Source organism: Hemitrygon akajei, chromosome 11 (genome assembly GCF_048418815.1).
Source record: "Hemitrygon akajei chromosome 11, sHemAka1.3, whole genome shotgun sequence".
NCBI lineage: Eukaryota > Metazoa > Chordata > Chondrichthyes > Myliobatiformes > Dasyatidae > Hemitrygon > Hemitrygon akajei.
This window is the reverse complement of record NC_133134.1, coordinates 124136332-124160704: the sequence shown is the minus strand read 5'-3', so window position 1 is coordinate 124160704 and position 24373 is coordinate 124136332. Positions and strand designations below refer to the sequence as shown.

Below are 24373 nucleotides of genomic sequence, written 5' to 3'. Positions count from 1 at the left end.
GCACTAGCCTACAAAGTACCCAGGACATCTTCAGGGAGAGGTGTCTCAGAAAGGCAGTGTCTATTATTAAAGACCTCCAGCACCCAGGGAATGCCCTTTTCTCACTGTTATCAATAGGTAGGGGATACAGAAGCCTGAAGACGAACACTCAGCAATTCAGGAACAGCTTCTTCCCCTCTGCCATCCAATTCCGGAATGGGCTTTGAAGCTTTGGACACTACCTCACTTTTTTAAATGTACAGTATTTCTGTTTTTGCACATTTTTAAATAATCTATTCAATATACATAATTGATTTACTTGTTTATTTATTATTATGTTTTATTTTGTTTATTATTATTTTTTCTCTCTCTGCTAGATTATGTATTGCATTGAACTGCTGCTGCTAAGTTAACAAATTTCATGTCACATGCTAGTGATAATAAACCTGATTCTGATTCAAATGATGCTTCAATCAAGCTTATTTGTAGAAATCTCTGCCCAATTAACATCAACATATCACCTGCAACAGCAGGGGTCACAACACTCTTGATCACTTCTACACTACCATAAGGAAAGCCTACCATTCCCTCACTGGACTGCATTTCAGGAAATCTCATCATCTGGCAGTCCTCTTCCTATCTGCATACAGACAGAGGCTAAAAAGAACAAGGTTCCAGAAATAAAGACAGCAAGAGGTAGTTGCGGGAGGCAGAGGGGAGACTACTGGACTGCTCTGAGTTAGTAGAGAGGGGTATGTTCAAGGGCTCATCAGAGGATCTGAGTGAATATACCATGGTTGTCATAAAGTCAGTCATGGATGAGTGTGTCACCATAAAATCATTTAGAGTTTTCCTTAACCGGAAGGCCTGGATGAACCAAGAGATCTGCAATCTGTTGAGGGACAGATCAGTGGCATTCTGGCCTGGTAACCAAGTAAATGTAAGAGATCCAGGTATGATCGCTGGAAGGCCATTTCATATGTGAGTGGCAAATCCACAACAAGCTAGAATTGCAGGAGGTTGCTCGACAGGTGTAGTGGGGCTTGAATGCTATTGCCTTTTAAAGGAAAAGTCGGGCGACATATGTGACAACAAAATTTTGCTCCCAGATGAGCTTATTCCTTTTATCCTCACCTTGACCCACAAAACATGGAGGCAAGTTCATGAACTCCAACAGCTCAAGATGACCCTGTGGTTTCAGTCTCTGAGACAGACTCAAGGGCAAACTTCAGGAGGGTGAACCCATGGAATGCATCTGGCCCAGACAGAGCACCTGGCCAGGTACTGAAGGCCTGTGCTAATCAGCTGGCTGGAGTATTCACTATATCTTTAGCCTCATGCTTTGTCAGTCTGAGGAACCTACCAATTCAATCAGGTTTCAGTTAAACCGGTGCCCAAGAAGAAGATAGTGATCTGCCTCAATGCCTATCATCCAGTACCACCTACATCCACTGTGATGAAGTTTTTTGAGAGGGTGGTAATGAAACATATCAATTCCTGCCCAAGGAGTGAGTTGGTACCACTCCAATTCGCCTACCATCACAACAGGTTAACAACAGATGCTATTCCATTGGCTCCTCACTCAACCTTGGAACATCTGGGCAGTGGAGATGCATGTTAGTATAGTTTTCATTGACTACAGCTCGGCATTCAATACTATCATGCCCTCAAAACTAATCAATAAACTCTGATATCAAGGCTTCATTACCTCCTACTGGATCTTTGATTTCTTCATTTGAAGACACTACTCAGTTGTGATTAGTAACAACATCAGCTCCGCAGTGATCATCAGCAACAGATGCACCATAAGGCTGTGTGCTTAGCCTCCTGCTCTACTCACTTTATGTTTATGACTGTGAGGCTAAGCAAAGCTCCAAGGTCATATTTAAGTTTGCTAATGGAACTACTGTCTCTGGCTGAATCAAAGGTAATGACGCATCAGCACATAAGAAGGAGACTGAAAATCTGGCTGAGTGGTGCCACAACAACAAACTCTCACTCTATGACAGCAAAACCGAAGAGCTGATTATTGACCTCAGGGGGAGAAAACCGCAGGTCCATGAGCCAGTCCTTATCAGGGTATCAGAGATGGAGAGGGTCAGCAATCTTAAATTCCTCAATGTTAACATTTTAAAGGATCTCTGCTGGGTCCAGCACATATGTGCCGTTACAGAGAATGCACAGGAGCACCTTTGCTTTTGTAGAAGTTTACTAAGATTCGTCAATTCATGTAAAGCAGACAATATTCTATAGATGCACAGTGGAGAGTATACCAACTGCCTACATAATGGCCTGGGATGGAAACACCAGTGCCCTTTGTGCAAAAAGGCCTAAAAGGAGTGGATACAACCCAGTTCATCTTTGGTAAGATACTCCCCAGCATTGAGCACATCTGCAACGAGCACTGTCACAGGAAAGAAACATTCATTATAAAGGACATCTGTCATCCAGGCTATGCTTATCATGAACCCTTCAGACCAGCGAGGGGTGCAGCGCAGCGGCTGGTCTCATTGCACCTGAATGTCATTTTTTTGAGTTTATTAAAGCTGTTTAATGTCTACTTTAATTATTTAGATGTCACTGTGTTTTTCATGAGGTTCATTATAGGAATATTGTTCCTTATGCTTCTTGTTCTGAAATGATTAGTTTTTGATTTCGACTACACGGGTTTCCATTGTTTTATGTTCTCTTTCAGTTTATTCTGGACCTGCGCTAATTGTCTTCAACACTGCTTTCAAAGGCCTTCATGAATGCATGATACTGCAATGGATCACCATCAAAGATTTGAATCTCTCTTTTGGGCAAAGATGAAATGCATTGTTTTTGTGCCAATAATGTTGTTATTCCATTTTGCTTCCTCATAATATCTATAATATTGTTTTGACTTGCATCATCTGAAACAAGAGTGTTACCATGCTGTAAGTTAATGTCCCCGTGGCTACTTTGAGTTGTTGGATATGACATATGAGTGTCTGGTTATTGCAGGCTGAGAGTAAGCACTTTGAATTACGTCTTCGGGGTCTTGTTCATGTTTGACAGACACTTGAGGAACAAATAAATCAACAAGGATTTTGAGTGTTTTTCTATTTCTTTGTGCATTTACAATGTAAGAGTGCACTCTTAGCACTCGCCACATTTGAAGTGCTTAACACATTAACTTTTACATGCGGCAATTTCTTCCTCTAACTTAAACTGTTTCTTCCTTCTCCGTAGTTCTATTGCTAATTGTCCCTCATGCTCTTTCAGCACGTTTGTCCTTTAATAATCGTTAAAGTGCCACTAATGCAACTAAATCAGCCTTTGCTTTAATGCATGCAGAGGGGTAGTTGATACAGAATATTTTCTTCCTGCAGCAGAGATTTGAGGACTTACGTTTGACACATTGTGAATTGGTTTCACATCTCATCTGCTATAGGCATAGTTAAAACATGCCTTGGAATTTGAAAAACATTGTCTGTTGGAAGTTGAGACACATGTTCACTTATTGCAGCAACATGACCTTCACTGTACATGTTTGGGTCAACCATTATTTCACATCCTCTTTGAATGCACTGCTATAGCTGTCAATGCTTGAAAAACATTCTCTCTGTTTTACCTGTTTGTCGTTGGGAAGTAATGAAGTCAGTATTTGCTGTTGCTTAGCACCAGCTTCACAGAGATTAGTTAAACTGTCAAAATGAGATTGCACTTGTAATGCATTTCCTTAGTTTTCATAAAATCCTTAACTGGTGGTATTAAATTTTGTTCACATTTATTTATCTTCCTTTTAAAGACTTTCAATTCTGTGCACCAAAGCTTTGAGAGTAAGTTTAATTTCTCTTTTGCCAGCCCTGACTTTAGAGTCATTGACATGAGTTCTATGCTTCGATTCCCTCATGTTACTTCCTCCTTATTCCGCAACTCAAAAATTAACTCTTTGTTCACTCACAGCACATTCACAAATTGCAGTGGCGATGTTCCATTTAATAAACATAGGCAACAAACAAATTGTCCTTGCATCCACAGTGCTTAAACTAGGCTAAACAAACAGCATTCAATTCAAATGTTGACAACCCAAAGAATGTTTCAGCACTTCAATAAAACAAAGCAACAAACACTCAGTCAAACATCACATGATCGAGCAATGGTCCCCAATGGACAGGCAGTGCTGGCCAATCCAAACTAGATTCAAACCACAAATACACAGCATGAATCAACAAAAGGCTGCAGATAATCCTACCACAAGTTACAATTCCAATTTTGCCAACAGGTTCAAAACAATCCTTTGCTATAAACTGGTGTTCATTTGGTATAACTATTTATTTTGTTGACAAAATTGTAGTGGTTACTTGAAGAATGAACCAAACTACTGAAAGACTGAATGAGGGCATTGACATTGTATGATGCACTTCCAAATAACTGAGTTCCAAGTTGAAAAAAGTATGTTTGATCCACTATTGAGAAACCAGTAAAAACGAGTGATCAAAATTATCGGTATTAGCAAAACTAATAGGGCAATAGTGAAATTAATGATATTAAAGATACATGCGGTCGACAAAAAGTACTAATGCCCTCACTCACCACTTTTCTAACTGAGCTAAACTAAAGTAAATCAATGGCACAAAGGGTGAATTCATGATTATACTGAGTTGCTTCTACCACGGCCCATCCACATGACAAATTACCATAACCATAATAAAATGTGTAACACAAAATACAATACTCTGTACTGCCCATTATGCCATTGGCAAAAGGGGCAGCAATGAAGGTCCTCCATCTCTGATGGTATTTAGGGCTTCCATCGTCATGTGAGCAGCTCAGTTTACACCACTGTCAGTCATGCAAGTTCCAGGTGGAAACTCAGGAATACTGTTGTCCTCATGTAGAACGATTCTTCATTGCTGTTTCTGTAACTGTTTTGTTTTTGTTAGCCAGGAACTGAACTCCTGAACCTGGAGGACCAGTGGACGACTCTTAGTCTGGCCTCCACCCTTTGACGTGTTTGGCAAGGATAACCCCACCAAGGGGCAAAGCATAAAGCCCTAAATCCAGCCAACATTGCTGTTTGGGTCATTGAGGCACGCAAGCCTCTGAACCACAACAAAGATGTGGTCCTCTTGGAGGAAAACACAGTGCGGACAGACAGAAAATAGGCACATGACTCCTACATGCCTCAGATCTATACTTTACAGTCCCTTCCCCTTGCTCCCAAGGTTTCTCCTTCTCCTTGATGGACAAGAGGTTTACACAGTAAGGCAACTACTTGTGTTCATGACAAGATACCATATCTTATAGACTAGGAAGGCTATGGCCCAGAGGAGAGATGCTGGGTTTCTTTTCAGGATATTCTGGACTTTTATAACAATTATCCTGACCATCCTGGGCCATCAGGTGCCGACCACAGGTTTGATGGTCCTGTCATGAACCCTTTGGACCAGAGAGGGGTGCTGAGTAGCGGCAGGTCTTGATGCATCTGAATGTCATTTATTTGAAGTTATTAGAATTGTTCAATGATTATTTTTATCATTACTGTGTTCTTTGTGATGCTCATTATGTGAATATGGTTCTTTTTGCTTCTTATCCTTAAGTGATTTGTTTTTGATTTCAATCTGCATAAATTTCACATGTTTTATTTTCTATTTAAGGTTATTCTAAACCAGTACTCATTACTGAGTCCTGGATTCAAGTTCTGTGTGCGCTGCTGTTCTGTGTGCTCAAGTCCCAAATAAGTGGGTTCTTAGTTTCATTATTCCCTATATTATTCTCTGAATAAATTTTCATTGTTTATTTCTATTATCGAGTCCTGAATTTGCTCCACACCTAGGTCCATTCATCTGATGATTGTTACAATGCTCTCTTCTTTCTGCTGCAATCAGGAAGGAGGTACAGGAGCCTCAGGACCCATCATGTTCAGGACCATTTATTACCCTACAACCATCAGGTTCTTGAACCAGAGGGGATAAGTTGTCAATTTCACTCACACCAACATTGAACTCTTCCTACAACATATGGACTCTCTTTCAAGGTCTCTTCATTTCATGTTCTGTATATTTTTTTTAATTATTACTTTTTTATTTTCTCTTTTTGTACTTGCACAGCTTGTCTTTTGCATATTGGTTGTTCGTCCATCTTGTTTGTGGCTTTTCATTGATTGTATTGTGTTTCTTTGTATTTAGTGTGAATGCCCACAAGAAAATCAATCTCAGTATGTTATATGGTGACATATAGGTATCTTGAAGTTTGAACTTTGATCATTTGTTGTTTGTCAGTCTTCGTTTGTGTGGAGTTTTTGTAAATTCTATTATATTTATTTTCGGAATCACAATCACTTTATTGCCAGTCTGTGAAACATGCCAGAATTGGTTCAGTGCCAAGCACAATACCATAACAGACAACACAAATTCCAAGACAATAGTGCAAACAGGAATGAGCAGTCGACATTTAGCGGAATGGTCACAACTTAATAATTAAGCTTAAATAACTGATAAAATATGAACAGACTCAATAATTATCAATAGAACAAGAACAGGAAGACCATTTAATGGATATTGTGTAGTGTCAGTTAAGATATTGAGAAGATGAATAGCTACAGGGAAGAAGCTTTGGAATGATGTGTAGACCTGGTGTTGATGGATTTGTAATGCCTCCCTGATGGCAATTTAGTAAATAGGTTACTACCGGTGTGGGTGGAGTCAGCAGTAATGCCTGCAAGAAAATGAATCGCAAGGTAGTTACATATGTATATGTAAGGTTACATATATATACCTTGACAATAAATTTTATTTTGACTTTGACTTTGGATTCTATTATGTCACATGAGACATTTGTCAGGTATAGTGCAATAGGGTTGTTTGGCATTCTACATCTGGTAAGTGTGGCTGGGCAGTGACCACAGGTGACGAAGCTGCATTATGAGCTCTGAGATGACATGTAATATTATGCATATTGCAAAATGAATTCTTGTCAATCTAACTTGCAAGGCAGAGGTCTAACTTGTAAAAATTATAAAAACAAAACTCTGAACTCAATAAGCTTGGATCTCAACCACTAAAATTCATGAACAAAGGTGCTATTGAGGCAAACACTTTTTCAACATTATAGAATCTTCTTGCAATTAAAAATGTTACCAAAATCACCATCAGACCGTTGAACACCCAAAAAAAAGATTATAAAAATTGAAGTTGTGCTGTCCTCCAAATGGCAAATAAGCACACTGGAAACCATAATTTTTGAAATGATATTTTCTAAATAATCAGCCATCTTAAGTTATTATGCATTGCACAAAATGATATGAAAATATTGTTGGCATTGTCAAACTGAGTGAATACTTTAAGCAAGAAATGTAAGAAGGTGTACTTTATAGTCTGCAGATGAATCAGCTTGCCTGCACTTAAACTTAAGTGATGCTCAAGGTAAAATACTGCTCATATGTTCATGTACAATGTGGCCAAAGATACTTTATATATCAACACAATGGAAGAGTTTCAGATGGAAAAGAGTTCCCATTCATTTTTTTTTACTTTCTGGAGTTTGATTTATGATTTTTCAAATTTATGAAAAGTTAAATCACAATCTGCCTTTAAATATTTAAATATAATTTTTCTTCAGGAATTTTGTATCATGCCTAAGCAAAAAGCTACCCCGTCAGCAAAACTAAACCTTTTCTTAAATGGAAATTCTTCAGAGTAGAAAATAGATCTGATGCTGAGCTGTTGCAATTGTATTAAATAACATTGTGTATACAAATTTAAAGAGAATCCTACTTCATTCAAAATACCTTTGCCACTTGCAACAGTGACTTGTTATTAAGCATAAGATTTTACATTTTGGCTTGCAATAATAAATGTCGATATACTTGGAAATATTGGGAAAACAATTATAAATTCTAGTCTAATTTCTGTATGAGTAATGTAGGATCTGTGAAATTATATTGAGCCTTGGATAATTTGAGCAGTAAAGATAAACCCAGCTTTCTTGCACCTTAGCAAGTTTTGTACAGTGATAAGTATGGAGTATTTTGATGGGAGGTGCACAGCATTGTTTGTTACATGGTACAACACTCCTATGAAACAGTATGATCTGTAAACAATATTGTTAGAGGATTCATTTCAATTAAAATCTTTCTTTGTGTATATGCAACTATTAAAAAACACAATTAACTAGACTTCCTACAGATCATTTATATAGTTCCTACTTAATTAAAATTAACAAAAAAAAAGTATCTCATTGTTCAAAGGATATTTTAAGCACTGATTGTCCACAGAATAATAGAGTTTAGCCAAACATCTAAGCTAAGTGCTCATCAATATTCTATTAAATATACATTTTGATCATGCTGAACACATGATTGGTAGAATTATTGAGGTCAACATGATTTTCAGAATTACATATACCCTGAGTGTCAACTGTTTGTTCCTCTCCATAGATGCTGACTGACCTGCTGAGTTCCTCCAACGTTTTACTTATGCTGCTCTGGATTTCTAGCATCTACACGATCTCTTGTTTTTTTAGAAATATCTACTATATTTTCATTTTGCCTATTCTGCTTATTTGAAGAGAATTAACTTTAAATAAACTAATATAGCTGATTGTGCCAGAAATGCTGAGATTACTTTAGGAAAATCCATCAGTTTCCATGAAAATGAATTTATTTATTTGTGGTTATTTGCATAATCAGTTGTTTATCTAATAATTTTATATGCACACAAATAAAACAAGCAATCTGGAAACTGGAACAATTTCAACCAGATGAATTTTTTTTCAAATGGTTTGTTATTTTACAGTCAGTCCCATGAAGGTTCAAGATTTGGCTCATCCTGTATGCGTGGAAATATATTGTTCAATTATACAAAGCTGTTACTCAGCCACATTCCAATTTTCACATTTGCTACTCATCAGAAACAGTGGGCACTTAACCTCATGTTCACTGCCGATGGGATGCAATAACTGTCATACTTCTATAAAGATCTGCAATAAACCATTTGGGATAATATAAACTGGTTCTCAGTCTAAATGATGCACAAAAATAGCTTGTCGATAACTGAGCACATTGTTTTGTAGATATATTCATACAGTAGATGCTGCTCTAACAGAGACCACAATGTCAATGCGGTATTGTGAGCCAATCTGAAATTATTGGGTCAGCAGATAACAAAGTGTTTAATTCAGTGAGGGCCTGCATTAGGACTCTCTGACTGCTCTTTGTCAATACAGTCAAACACATTAAGGCAGCCATCTTTAAAGACCAATGAAGATAATTACAGTCCCTGTGAGGCCTTTCTAATAGTTAGTGTGAAGAGTATTGATTTGCAAAAATAAAGGAAGATCATTGCGTATCAAACAGAATCTGTACCTCAAACAAAAATCAAAGTTGAGTTCATTGTTATACGGTATCTATAATATGTGTATGCACAGGTGCAATAAAATAAATTGACTTATGGCAGCATCACAAGCACATAGCATCATGTAACCAGCATTCACATGTGAAACATAAATTACATACAATTTTTATAAGAAAGAGCATAATCAAGACAGAAAAAAAGCAAAAAAAAAATCAATTTTAATGCAAAGTGATCAGTGTGATCATAGTGTTGCTAAAATGTTGTCATTTGAGTTTTGCCAATTGATTCAAAAACCAAATGGTTGATGAGCTCTTCTTGAACCTGGTGATGTGGGACTTTAGACTTTTGTATTTCCTGTCCAAATGAAGGTCTGAGAAGATAGCATGGCCTGGATGGTGGGAATATTTGATGGATACTGCCTTCTTGAGGCAGTGCTTTCTGTAGGTACTACCAATGGTCCGTGATTTATTGGGAAGAATCAATTACTCTCTGAAGCTTCTTGTGTTCCTGTACATTGGAATTGAAGTAACAGACTGATGCAACTAGTCAGAAGTACTGAATGCTGGGTTTAATGATGCAATTAGCTTCCAACGTAGTCCTCAGTTTATGACCATATTCAGACTATAGTTTTATTTGGAAGTCCTGGTAAGATAATAATGGGCACACTCAAGAAACTTCCTCCAACTTTGTAGTGGTAGTGCTGGCACAGTTCATGTTAGAATTATTATAAGAGTTTGAAGCTGATTTAGTGGATGTAATAATTGCACTTGACTGACATGAAATTCATCTGGGTGTTACAGTAATATTGAGAACGTTATTGTTTCATGGTAATACAAAGGTTAAATAATGGAATGGTTAAAATGAAGTAAATTTCAGCCATTTATTTATTACAGGAAGGATAAGTTGGATATATCTGGAACTGATAAGATAAATATGAGGACATTTTGTTTCTAAAAAAAACAGCTAAACTTAGTTGATGTCATTCCTATCCTGGAATTGTTGGCTTAGGCCTTACACCCAGCTGTCAATCAGTGAAGTGAAGAAGTAATGCTATTTCTTGAAAAACAAGAACACCAGTTTCATACATATTTTTAAAAATATATACCCATAATTTTATTTCTGACTTGCCTCTGTGACATAAAAATATAGAAATTTTAGTTAATCCATGTAAGTCTTCTTCTTTAAGGGTGAAGAACTAAACACTGTTTATGATTTAACTGCACCTACGATATAAGTCAATCTCCCATCTCGCACTTGCTTATCCTCCAATCAATTGTCCACCAATCTACACCACCACTCAGTCCCTAATATTTCTTACTTGGAATGGAAATTAAGATGTCAGCTACAAAGTAAGGACAATGACTTAAACTAATTGAGAACAGGAGCTGTTTAAGTTGTTCAACAGATTTTAAAAAGTAGTGTATTGTAGAAATAGAGGGAATATCTTCTCAATCATATGTAGTGTGACATGCCTACACTGGAAGCAACATGTGATAAAGTTCACATTTTTCTGAGCAATGTCTTCATCTGCAATCAGGTTATATCACAAATATCATTATTCATTAACATTTATACTTAATACTTTCAATAAATATGTTGACATGTTTTAAAAGCTACTGAAACAATAAGAAAGTAAAGTAGAGCAGTCATAAATCACAAAATGACAGAGGTGAATGAATGACCCTTGGGTGAATTCAGTTTGATTTACTGAAAACTGAAATCTGTCAAAATATAAGAGCTTATGCATTGCACATAAAGCTAATTAATCATCTTTCATTCCAACATGAAATCTGATTTTCTGCTGAATTATCTGCCAATCAAATGAAAGCAGAACCCAAGTGGGGAACACTTTGAATGAGGTAATACTGTGGAAATGATGTCACTTTGTTTGATTCTTTGAAGGGAAGCATTTTTTGAAATAGGAATATATTTTTTTAAAAATCTGTTTTCAATAAACCTTATATATAAGTATTTTGAACAGCACCAAGATAATTTGGTTGATTGATTGAACCAATTTGTTCTTTTCTGGCTGTTTGCCCTTTACTGGAATTACAAAAAATGTTTTTCCAGTAACTTTAACATCAGACCCATGCAGGTGGAACAGTTCAAAGTAAATTTGTGATCAAAGTACAGACATATCGCCATATACAACCCTGAGATTCAGTTTCTTGTAGGCATTCACAATAAATACAAGGCACACAATAGAATCAATGAAAGACTCCTCCTCAATAGGACAGACAACAACCAATGTCCAAATACAAAATGAGGAATAAAACTAATAAGTAAGCATTAATTATTGAGAAAATCAATTGTAGAATCCTTGAAAGTGAATCATAAGGTTTGTGACAATAGTTCAGTGTTGGGGTGAGTGAATTTATCCACTCTGGTTCAAGAGCCTGACGGTGCAGGGGCAATAACTATTTCTGAATTTAGTGGTGTGATTACCATGGCTAATCTAATTGCAAACTAAATTCTGCATTACCACCTAACATGCTGAGATTTTACTTTCTTGTTTATTATGAATTATTTCACCCCAGGTTAAAAATGTTCAAAGACTTCTTCCACCACCTTATGAGAAAGAGTGAAAGCTTCACAACTTTCTGAGCAAAAGGAATGTTCTTTATCTCTATTTTAAATGAATGCCTCCTTATCTTTGAACCCTGATCCCTATTTGCAGATTCTCCAATAAAAGAAAGTATCCTCTCCACTTTCACCCATGTGAAGACTCTTACAATCAAATTCCTTTTCATTCTGCTAAGCTCCAGTGGATGCTTTTAACATTCTCTTCAATCCAAGTAATAATCTTTTTAATCTTCTCTGACCTGCTTTCAATATATTTAAATCCTTCCTTAAGTAAAGGAACCATTACTGCAGACAGAACTCCTGATGTGATGTCACCACCACTCTACATAACTGAAGCATAAATTCCTTACTTATGTATTGAACTTCAGATGTAAGAAGCACACATGTAGGTTTGTGAGTTGTGCACTAGGATATGCAGATCCTTTGCACCTCAGAGCAAATGATTTCTCACTATTTCAATATGTTTTCTTTTTTCTCTGCTGAAGTAGAATATTCCACATTACGTTCCAATCATTGGTTCATTGCCCACTCACTTAATCTACCTATATCCCTTTATAGCCTCCTTAAACTGATATAGTTCAAAAGTCAAGTTTGTCATATCCACTTTAGTGCAAAGCGATCAAAGCAGTCACGGTATTGCTAAACTGTAATAATTTAGGGTTTTGCCAGTTGGTTCAAGAATATATCCTGTACATTCTAATTGCCACACAAGACCATGATTCAGCCAGTTGGAATACATTCAACACTGCATTTGTAGACATTTCTTAGAATGTTCTGTGACAGGCCAAACTTCCTTAACCTCCAAAGAAAGTAAAGATGTTGATGCACTTTTCTTATAATTGCATCTCTATGCTGGCTCCAGGACATAGTCTGTTATGTTAATACACAGGAATTTAAAGCTGCTATCTCTCTCCACTGCATTGGCATATGTTCACACTCCTTCCTCTTACTGAAGTCAACAAGCAGCTATTTAGTTTTGCTGATGTTAAGCTTGAGTTTGAGTACTAGTCTAACAAGTGCCTTATCTTGCACTAGTTTGCTGATTCACGACCATCTATTATGTCACTATATTTCATATACCAATGTACTGATGTACTCTATCTAACTCATTGTTGGCAAATTTAGCAATCATACCTGTGGTACTTTCATCCAATTCATTTCAATGAAAATGTTTGGAGGACAAATATTAATTAAGGGAGTTTACAAATCAAAACTCTCACATCTTGTTTTTATTACTATGCCAGGATTTTTTATGTACTCCTAGGAAGGAAGCAGGATAGTATACTTAAGTATCATTTGAAAAGTAGTATTTTCCCACAATAACTTTTGCTCAGTATTGCTCTGGAGTATTTGAGTCCAAGTAGTCAGAGTTCAATTTGTCCCCATAGTTTTCTGTATCAAAGCTAGGTTGTATTATCACTGAGTCAGCACTGGCACTAAAGTAGATTTCCCTGTTTTACAAGTAAATAAGAGCATGACTAATGGTTCTGATCCTTCTAAGAGGTTTCACTTTTCAAAATCAGTAACTTGGTTCAGTTTCACACAGACACAACAAACCAATGTTTTTAATGTTTACTGAAGGCAATTCCAAAATCCTGAGTAAAGAAAGGTTTGAGAAAGCATTACATCATAAAGAAGTGGGACAGAAACAAGCCCTTCAACCCATCTGCTCTGTGTGAACCATTAGCCATCTATTTATACTGATCCTACATTAATCCCCACTTTTTTATACTCCCCATACTCTCATCAACTCTGAGATTCTGCCACTGACTTACATACAGGGACAAATAACAGTGATGAATTAAACATCTTTGGGATAACCATATAACCATATAACAATTACAGCATGGAAACAGGCCATCACAGCCCTTCTAGAATGTGCTGAACGCTCGCTCTCACCTAGTCCCACCAACCTGCGCTCAGCCCATAACCCTCCATTCCTTTCCTGTCCATATACCTATCCAATTTCTTTTTAAATGACAAAATTTAACCTGTCTCTACCACTTCTACTGGAAGCTCATTCCAGGCAGTTACCACTCTCTGAGTAGAGAAGTTCCCCCTCGTGTTACCCCTAAACTTTTGCCTCTTAACTCTCAACTCAAGTCTTCTTGTTTGAATCTCCCCTACTCTCAATGGAAAAAGCCTATCCACGTCAACTCTATCTATCCCCCTCATAATTTTAAATACCTCTATCAGATGTGGAAAGAATCCAGAGGAAACCCAGACAGTCACGTGCAGAGCATATAAATTCCCTACAGAGAACACCACAAGTTAGAATTGAGCACAAATCGCTAGCACTGTGAGGCAGAGAATGTACTAGCTGCCCTACTATACAGCTTGGAACCAAAACATCAAGGTTTCAAGAATCTTTCAGATGAATCCAAATTGAAAGTTCTGTGTATTCTGTCACCGTTAGATTAATAAATTGTTTCAATTTGTGTAGTTTAAATTCTGTTTCCTAGTTTCCTGTCCACTTAATCATTTTCACAATTATTTGCTATCTTTACAGGGAGAAACTTGTACATTTCTAATTTAGCATATTGTATAACAAAACATTAAATAGCTCTGAGAAAATTTTCTCTGGATGAAGTGACATAAATAAGTGCTTTTCTTTGTTTTATTTCATGAAAATATCTTAAATAATCTTTAAGGTTTTATTTTGTGGTTTAGACAGTTCAAAGTGGGAAGCACCACAATAATAAAAATTAGTTAGCTTACAACACTTATAACTTTCAGGGACCTTGATCCAGTGTCTGATCTTGCCTTTGGAAGGTAATATATCTTACTGAGGGGATTTATAAAGATCCTCATGTAGAAAATCCAAGTTCAAAGTAAGTTTATTATCAAAATATGTATGTGTCACCATATACTACCCTGAGATTCATTTTCTTCAGTCTTTTGCAGTAGAACAAAAATAAATACAATAGAATAAGTGAAAAACTACAAAGAATGACAAACAACTAATGTGCAAAAGAAGACAAACTGTTCAAATACAATAAAAATAAATAATTGTAAATACTATAAATAAATAATAAAATAATCCTGAGAATGTGAGTTGTAGAGTCCTTGAAAGTGAGTCCATAGTTTGTAGGTTCAGTTCAGAGTTGAGGTGAGTGGAGTTATCCATACTGGTTCCAGAGCTTCATGGTTGAAGGATAATAGCTATTCCTGAACCTGATGATGTGGGACCTAAGTGTCCTGTACCTCCTTCCCAATGGCAGCAGTGGGAGAAGAGAGCTTGGCCTGGCCGGTGGGAGTCCTTGATGATGGATGCTCCTTTCTTGTGGCAATGCTCCTTGTATATGTACTCAATGGGGCAGACAAATTTTCCTGTGATAGACTAAGCTATATTAATTCAGAGTGAGTTATAAAAATTCACATGTATGTTTTCTGAAGCAGTAACTTTCTTATTCCAGCAGAAACCAAATTAGGTTTGAATGAAATGAAGATATGAATGGGTTTTATCAATTTGTAATCTGAATATGCTGCTTCAGATGCCAAGAATGCTGATGTGGATTTTGGGCCTGGAAAGCATCTGAACTAGTAGAGTGAGATTACTACAGGACTCACAGGCATGTCAGGTTGCCAGATTGTATTTGTACAACGTTCTAAAACTAATGCAAATTCATAAAATTTAAACATGTTTTCAGTTGCTTATTTCATTACTTTTTTCATACAAAGATTTCTATATGGGCTGATTTGAATGCGATTAGATCTGCTACAACTGTAACTGGAACCATAGTTCCTCATAGTGCAACTGGATCCTCGGTTTCCTCACTTGTGGACTCCAGACAGTCTGGATTGGAAGCAGCATTCTCTTCCACCATCAGCACAGGTGCACCACAAGCTTGTGTGTTTTGTCCCCTGCCCTACTTGCTTTGTACTTATGACTCTGAGGCTAAGTACAGATCTAATTCCATACTTAAGTTTGTTGATAAGATCACTGTAGTTAGCTGAATCAAAGTTGGTTACAAATCAGCATATAGGAGGGAGCTTGAATATATGGCTGAAAGGTGTCATGAGAATAACCTCTCACTCAACATCAGCAAAACCAAAGAGCTGATTATTGACTACAGGAGGAGTAAACTGGAGGTCCATGTGCCAGTCTGCATCATGGGATTAGAGGTGGTGAGGATAAGTAATTTTAATTCCTTGTTGTTATCAGTTCATGGGATCTTTCCTGGGTCCAGCACATAAGTGCCTTTACAAAGAAGGTTTGCAAAGATTTGGCATGTCATCTAAAACATTTACAAAATTCTGTTGATGCACTGTGAAGAGTATACGGTCTGGTGGCATCACAAATCTAATCACAACTGCCTTTGAAAACACCAATGTCCTTGAATGGAAAAGCCTACAAAAAGTAGTAAATGCAGCTTAGTCCATCACAGGTAAAGCCCTCCCCAAGACTGAACCACATCTACAAGTAGCACTGTTGCAGGAAAGCAGCATCTATCAATAAGGACCTCCACCAACCAAACCATGTTCTCTTCCCAGTACTGCCATCAGGAAGAAGGTACGAGAGCCAAAGATCCCATATCACTAGGTTCAATAGTAGTTATTGCCCCTTAACCATCAGGCTCCTGAATCAGAGGGGATAATTTCACTCACCTCAATGCTGAACTTAATCTACAATCTATAGACTCACTTTCAAGGACTCTACAATTCTTGTTCTCAAAATATCTATCTATCTATTTATTTATTTATTTATTTATTTAATTATTATTATTATTATTATTATCTTATTTCTTTTTCTTTTGGAGTTGCACATTTGGTTGTCATTTGCATCTTGTTTGTCCATCTTTGTGTGCAGCATTTCGTTGTTTCTATCGTGTGTCTTTGTAATTACTGTGAATGCTTGCAAGTAAATGAATCTATAGTACATAGCAACATATATGTACTTCGATAATAAATTTACTTTGAACAAGTGAAACTCCAAGATGAGTAAAGTGTCACAGGAAACGGAAGGCAACATGTTAGGAGAGCTTGAACTTGCCACATTGGCAATTTACTTGCCTGAGGGAAGAATTGTGGTGACTAAATTACAGTTTCCTTTTATATTTTTAACCATCAAACAAAGGATGTCTAAAACATGCACTAGTGAAACTTAACAGCCTGTTGAAAAACTAATACATTGCATATCAGCTGCTAAAACTTTTTAGAGAATGAGAAGGTTTGGTCTATTTTTTGAATATTTAAATTGTCTGGCATCTGCATAAAGCAGGAATGCAGTCTATTCATGAATTCAAAATTGAATAGGTAGCTAAATGAATGACCTCAACAAAAAGTTCCCATCGGGAATGGCTTAAAATGCTGGCATCCCATTGGCAAATGAAACAACAAATCATTCCATACCACTACTATTAAAAGAGAATAAATGTAGGATTTCAAATAACCATTCATTCCACCAACACTACCACCCAAACTCTACCATCACTCCCACATACTTTGATGTCAAAATGCTAATCTCTGGGTATGACTGATAGTTTCCCAGTTGAAAGCATATTAAATTTGTGCTCCTTGGATCACCTGATAGCTGATTATCCTATCCAAAATGAAGAGCATTCTGAGGTCTAAAACGGGTTCTGTGCTAACAAATGGTCCATGTTCCATTATTCCATGGTTTTCCTAACCTAGCTGTGTATAGGTTCTGTACCTGTGAGGGCCATCTTGGCCCTTCATTGTGTTAAAAAAAAACTTACTGAGATCCAATACCTCAAAGGTTTCAAAGGTACATTTAATGTCAGAGAAATGTATACAATATACATCCTGAAATGCTTTTTCTTTGCCTTTTCATAAAGACCTAGCTTTTTAAGCCAAATGAAAATGGAATTTTCTTTCAGGAAGTTGATTAGTTTCCTTGAAGACTGGGGAACATTCACCATGGAAGACTCATACTTCAACTGTTTACCCAGTCAGTCAGTTTGAGCCACTTGGAATGATATGTAGATCTTAGACATCACCTTATCTGCCAAAGTAAGTTGAACCAGACACTGATCTTTTGACTGGCAGCTGAAGGTTTGCTACTGCTGCTGCTAACTGTGGTTTTATGGCCAGCCATCTGGATGGGATGATGCTTTCATACCCACTATAGCTGGAATCAACAGTAAATGTGAAGATAGATAGGACTTTCAACAATGCTCAGTAAGTGTCTGTTACTGTAGGCATTGTGTTCCACAAGGAGAGGAACAGAAAAAGAAAGTAGAATTTTTATATAGAGCTTCCTTCTTTATTAAAACATCAAAGTTTATGTCATTCAAGCATATAATGAATTCATTATTGTTATATTTGTAATGAAATTATGATTATCTTATTCACACTGTTACACATTGGTTGGAAGTATTTAGTATTTGTTTATTATTAACTAAACATTAGGGTCCCTCAGAAGAAATAAGCACAATCTAGTAATTACACCTCATCAATTACTTAAAAATTATTCAGTGAAAAATATTCCTAATGACTGGGAATTAATAAATTTATTGCCAAACATAATTATTGGCTAACTGTTAGTGCTTTACTGGATGGAATGGGCTGGACAACTGTGTAACTTAGCCTGAATCTTTGCACAAGCCCCATAAAGCCCAGATCCTACATTTAATAACTGCCTGTTACAAATTGCTCCTAGGTGAGTCAAATAAGTAGCTTCTCCTGGCAGTCTAATCCCAATGGACAGGAATTCAAAGGATGAAGTAACATGTAGAGCATAGATTATAGCATTTATATCACTGGGATTTACAATGACTTAATGTTTTGACATATGATCTTCCAGGAGTGAACCTGCCTAATTATAATATTGTCATGTATCTTTAGTTGAGTTACTTGGAGAAAGAATGTGGAACTGTGTGAATCATTTAATTCTCAATGTTTAATGGGTAACAAGATATCAAAAGGGAATAGAAAAATGGAATTACTACCATGGAGTATTTTGATGCATATTTATGTTATTGATACAACTTGATATTTTATGCAGCACATCTAAAGCAAGAATCATCTTGAGGTGAAGGGTTAAGAACAGTGGAGAATTTAACTGGGGTGTGAAGAAATAATTTTATAGCCTGTAATAAAATATTCAATTATTTTCAAAAATTATGCAGCTATAAATTCTGTCCTTGGAATGTTACATAACCTTGAGCACAACAGAAAGACATCATCAGGAGAGCTCCACCCTTGGTTGAAAGTAAGAGTCTGGCTAGCAATGCACAAGAAGTCATAGTGATCCTTGAAGTGAGTCATTATAAGTTTTGAAGAAGCCTCTAGCCCCTTGCACTATGAAATAGAAACAGTGCCAACTCGAAAACATAACCTGCTATTTTATTAAATATATAGTATTTGATCCTAATAATACTGCACAGGTAAGCAACTTGAAAGAAGAAAAACACACTAGTATAAGCTTTGCTTTCTTTACCTTTACAACTAAGCATTAAGCATGAGTATAATTTGAAGAGAGAGAAAAAAAATATCAGAAGGACAAATTAAACCACCACAGTTTGATTAAGTACAGTCAGTATATATTTGTTCAAAGGCCTGTGCCAGACTAGATTGATTTCTTTTCTGGAGGGAATAAGGCAAGGTGATGAGGGTAATGTATTGAATTTAGTGTACAAGAATGTTACTAAGGCTTCTGAAAAAGGATTGCATTTCAGAATGATCAGTAGAGTAACCGCTAGTATCCAAGGCAAGTGAAAAGTTGGATCCTTATCTTGATCAGTGACAGAAAGATGTGGGAACGGTCAACAGTGACAGGATGATGTACATTTTTGCTGGTCTCACTTCTAGATATTAACATCATATCACATAAAGTGTATTCTCTTACTCTATTTGTCCTTTCCAGGTACATGCCCTAGTGCTTCACTGGAAGGAATTCTATTTGTCATTTTCAGTTTGCATTATGCTATCAAAAAGCTGTTATTTTTTCCCTTTATTTATCTGCTGGTTTAGAAACAGTTATTAGTATATTAAAGTATATATTTTTTTAAAGTGTAAATTTATTTTAAAATATTCTTAATCTGATTCCAATTAATTACAACAAGAAACAGATACCAAAATAAACATTCACAGAAAAGACTTATGTAGACTTACCTTTTAAACGATGATGGACAGCTCTGCTTAATTGAATGGAACTGTGCTAGATACAGGAACTATAAATGGTGTAAATCAAAGGGTCAGCTAGGAATTGCTTCAGGCCCTTCTACCCAGTTACTTACAAAATGCCAATGGACTCAATGGTAAGTCCAGGGACAAAGTGGGACATCAGACGTCTGACCGCCAGAGTGTTCCTAAGGTCTATATTGCAATGCAGAAGTGGGAACAGTTCAGAGGAACGTTGTTAGTACTGTTATATATTAAGTTAAAACATTTTAAAGATATTTCACAGATGTTTTGATAGTTGCAGATGACAGAGTTTTCCTGGAAAGGCGGCAATGATGAGAACCAACGGGTGTTGCAGCCTTGAAAAATATGATCAACTTTCTATGTATGTGGAACAAATGGGGATATTCCTGCAACATTGAGTTCCTGGGTGATGATGCAGAAGAAAGCAAAATGGCCAGATGTCGAAAGTGAAAGCCAATATTGCCATCAGTGATAGAGCTGAAGATAATGAGATCTTGTTCATTAGTACTATGCACCAAAGATGAAATCTCGAAATGTATCACTGGAGCGACGTTTTAACTCAATTCCTTAAGAGGTTATTGAGAGGTAGAGGTTTGCTATATGCAGCAAGAGACCAGAGAAAAAGTCCAATGAAGTTAACGACAATGATAAAATAGTGCATTTTCCAGATTCTATAAATTTGGTGCTGTTGGGTCATTTGGTGCCAATAACAGAGCCAGGCACCCACTCTAATATTGAGTGTAGAATTCTCCCTCTCTGTACAATATTGATCATTGCATTCTCTTGTCCCTGGACAATATCATTCAGCATTGGGATCTGGGCAATTTCCTTGATGTTGCTGAAGACATTCTAAATCTCCTGAAACTCTGGATGAAACATAGCTGCTGTTGTGCCGTCTGTATTGCTGCATCTATATTTTGGGTCCATGTTAGATGCTCAGAGATACTGACACCTAGAAACATGAAATTACTCACTTTTTCCACTCCTGATCCCTCTATGAGGACTGGTGTGTGTACACTTGTCTTAACCTTTCAGAAGTCCACAATCAGTTCTTTAGTCTGACTGACCTTGAGTGCAAGGTTACTGCTGTGACACCACTCAACTAGCCAATATCTTGCTCCTGTACGCCCTCTCGTCACCATCTGAAATTCTGCCAGCAATGGTTGTATTAACAGCAAATTTAAAGATGACATTTGACCTGTGCCTAGCCGTGCAGCTAAGGTGTACAGAGAGTAGAGCAGTGAGCTTAGCATACATCCCTGAGGTGTGTCAGTATTGATTGTCAGCGAGGTTGAGATGTTATTTTCGATCTATATAGATTGTGGTCTTCCAGTTAGGAAGTCGATGATCCAGTTGCAGAGGGGAGTACAGAGGACCAGGTTCTGGAGCTTTTCAATCTGAACTGTAGGAATGATTGTGTTAAACACTGAGCTACAGTCAATAAACAGCACCCTGACATAAATATATTCCAGGGCTGCATGAAGAGCTAATGAGATCATGACTACCATAGACCTATTGTGACAATAGGCAAATTGCAGTGGTCTAGCACTTTGCTGAGAGAGGAGTTAATTCTGGCCACCCTGCCCTTCTTGGGCACTGATATAATAATTGCCCTTTGGATCAGGTACTGGTAAATAAGATTAGAACAGATAGATATCTGATGGTGAGCATTGACTGCTTTCCTAACAAAGAAGAATTTTACCTTATTAATAAATATTTAGTAAGAAACCCTTCTGGAATTCTAAACCTGTTGCTATGTCACTAACTATAATTATTATGGGTTAATTCCTATTGTATTTAACTGCATACATGTTGGGTTAAATTCCTTTTGAGCTTGTCATCTTCTGAAACTCTGTAATTTAGTTCTCTGAATAAAGGACTGTAGTGAAAAGAAAATGAAAAGTTGTGATGCTTCTGATGTCCAAAAGTATCAGTGATGTGTTAAAACTAGGTTCATTTTTTTTGTATCTTGGCAGAATGTGTGACACAGGAGAAGGACTATTTACTTTTCAAACAAGAGAAGGTGAGGCAATTTATCAGAAAGTTCACTCCGCTGCACTGGCCATTGCTGAGCAACATGAGCAGATGCTACAGAGGGAGAAAAACTCACGGGTATGTGCACTGCTGATGTTTATTCATTGGTTAGTGGGATGTTTCAGGATATTTACGATTCCTCTTGTGCCTTTAGTACACACCGTATCACTTTGTGCTTTAATGTGGAAGCCGGAGAAACCTAAGCACATGTTTTATTAGCTGTTTTAAGGAGCTCAAATATCCCAGTATCTCTGTATAATGAATTTCCACCCTCTGTATAAAACAGCAAAATGTTTAAATATGAACTATTTAAAATCCTTTAATAGAGACATTTAAGTCTGAAAACAAACCCATGTAAAATATCATCAGTCTTCTGAAAGGCAATTCAGTAGTTTTATTTAAGAGTTGCTTATGTATTCTAGTCAGTTTTGAGTCAGGTATAACTCATCTAAAATTCATTTATTTCTTCTGATTTCTATGGTTTCCTTGTATTTCATTTATACTGACTTTACGACCTAATGTCCTTCATTTGGTGTCTATTTTAGAATCAGAATTGTTTTAGCTGATCTCCTGAAGTGCTCCTGTATTTACATAACTCTTGGAATTATTACACACATTAAGCATAGAACAAAGACCGGCACAGCACAAGAATGAGACCTTCAGCTCACAATTCTGTGCTAAACCAATTAAATTCATAATCAATTGGCCATCTAAACCAATTTCTTCTACCTACACAATGCCCATATCTTTTAATTTTCCTCACATTCATGTCTTTTAAAAGTCCCTAATGTACCTGCCTCTACCACCATCCCGGGCAGCACATTCCCGATACCCACCACTCTCTGTGTAAAAAGAAAAAAAATCTTACCCCTCGCATCTCCCTTGAAATTGTCTCCCTCTCACCTTATTTGCATGCCCTCTGGTATCAGACATTTCAATCCTGGGAAAGAGACACTGCCTGTCTACTCTATCCATGCCTCTCATAATCTTATAAACCTCTATCAGATCACCACTCAGCTTTCCAGAGAATACAGCCCAAGTTTGTCCAAACTCATGGTAAGGAACATGCCCTCTAATCCACACAGCATCCTTGGTAAACTTCTTCTGCATCTTCTCCAAAGCCTCCATATCCTTCCTATATTTTTGGATATCTTTTGATTAATGCCCCCAAGGAGGCTAGAGAGAATTGTCCAACCTATGTGTAACCTACTGGGGTACTCATTTCTCTATTAGTGCAACATGGACCAAGGTACATTGAAAAGCCAGTCTTGCACACCGCTCATACAGATAAATTTATTGCAACAGTGCGTTGAGGTATTACAAGGTAAAATAATAACAGAGTGCAGAATAACATACTGCAGTACAGAGAAAATGTAGTGCAGGTGAACAGTAATGCAGTAATGTGCAAGGTCACAATACAGTAAATTGTCAGGTCAAGAGTCCATCTTATAATATTAAAGACATTTTCAGTAGTCTTATAACAGTGCATAGAAGATGTCCTTGAGACTGGTAGTATGCACTTTCAGATTTTTGTATCTTCTGCTCATAGAGATAGAGGAGAAAAGAGAATTCTAAAGTGGGTAGGAACTTTGATTTATGTTGGCAGGTATATCAAGGCAGTGAGAAGTGTAAACAGAGTCCTTAGAGGGGAGGCTGGTTTCCATGATGTGCTGAGTTGTGTCCAGAACTCTCTGAAATTCCTTGCAGTGTAGTAGAGCATTTGCTACACCAGGCTGTGATGCATTCAGTCAGGAATTTTTCTACGGAGCATCAAAATAAAATTGTGAGGATCCAAGGGAAGATGCTATATTTCTTTAGTCTTCTGAGGAAGTAGAGACATTAGAAAGCTTTCTTGGCAGTGGCATGAACATGACTGGACCAGAACAGTTTCAATTTGAGGAACTTTAAGTTGTCAACTCTCTGAACCTCAGCACTATGGCTGTAGATAGGCGCATGTGCACTGACCCCTTCCTGAAGTCATTGACCAGCTCTTTTGTTTTGTTGACATTGCAGAAAAGGTTGCCATGACTTGATGTCATGCTCTTTGTATGCTTCCTGTACTCTGACTCATCATTATTTGAGATAACTCCTGAAAATGCTTAACTGTTCTTTTGTAATACATTCGATATAATAGGAATTTTTTGATCACTTTCTAAGTTCCTTTGGTCTCAAGTTTCATGTAAAACAAAGAAAACCTGCTTTCTTAAAAAAAAACTTGCCTTTATTTTATGCAGCTTGCATCAAGAAGACCAAGTTTGTGTTTCAACTTTTTATCCATATTGTGCGTAATTGAATTATTTCCTATGTATTTCTCTTGCCATTATGGTTATGGATTATCTTTTCTTAGT

General features: G+C 36.9%; 1 protein-coding gene across 1 annotated transcript in view; it reads left to right on the top strand.

The window, feature by feature from the left end:
- Positions 1-24373, top strand: part of LOC140735187 (docking protein 5-like) — a 515728-nt gene that overhangs the window by 374079 nt on the left and 117276 nt on the right. Inside the window, exon 7 of the mRNA XM_073059974.1 lies at positions 21968-22103. Coding sequence (XP_072916075.1) covers positions 21968-22103 — 136 coding nt within the window. The remainder of the gene's footprint in view (positions 1-21967; positions 22104-24373) is intronic.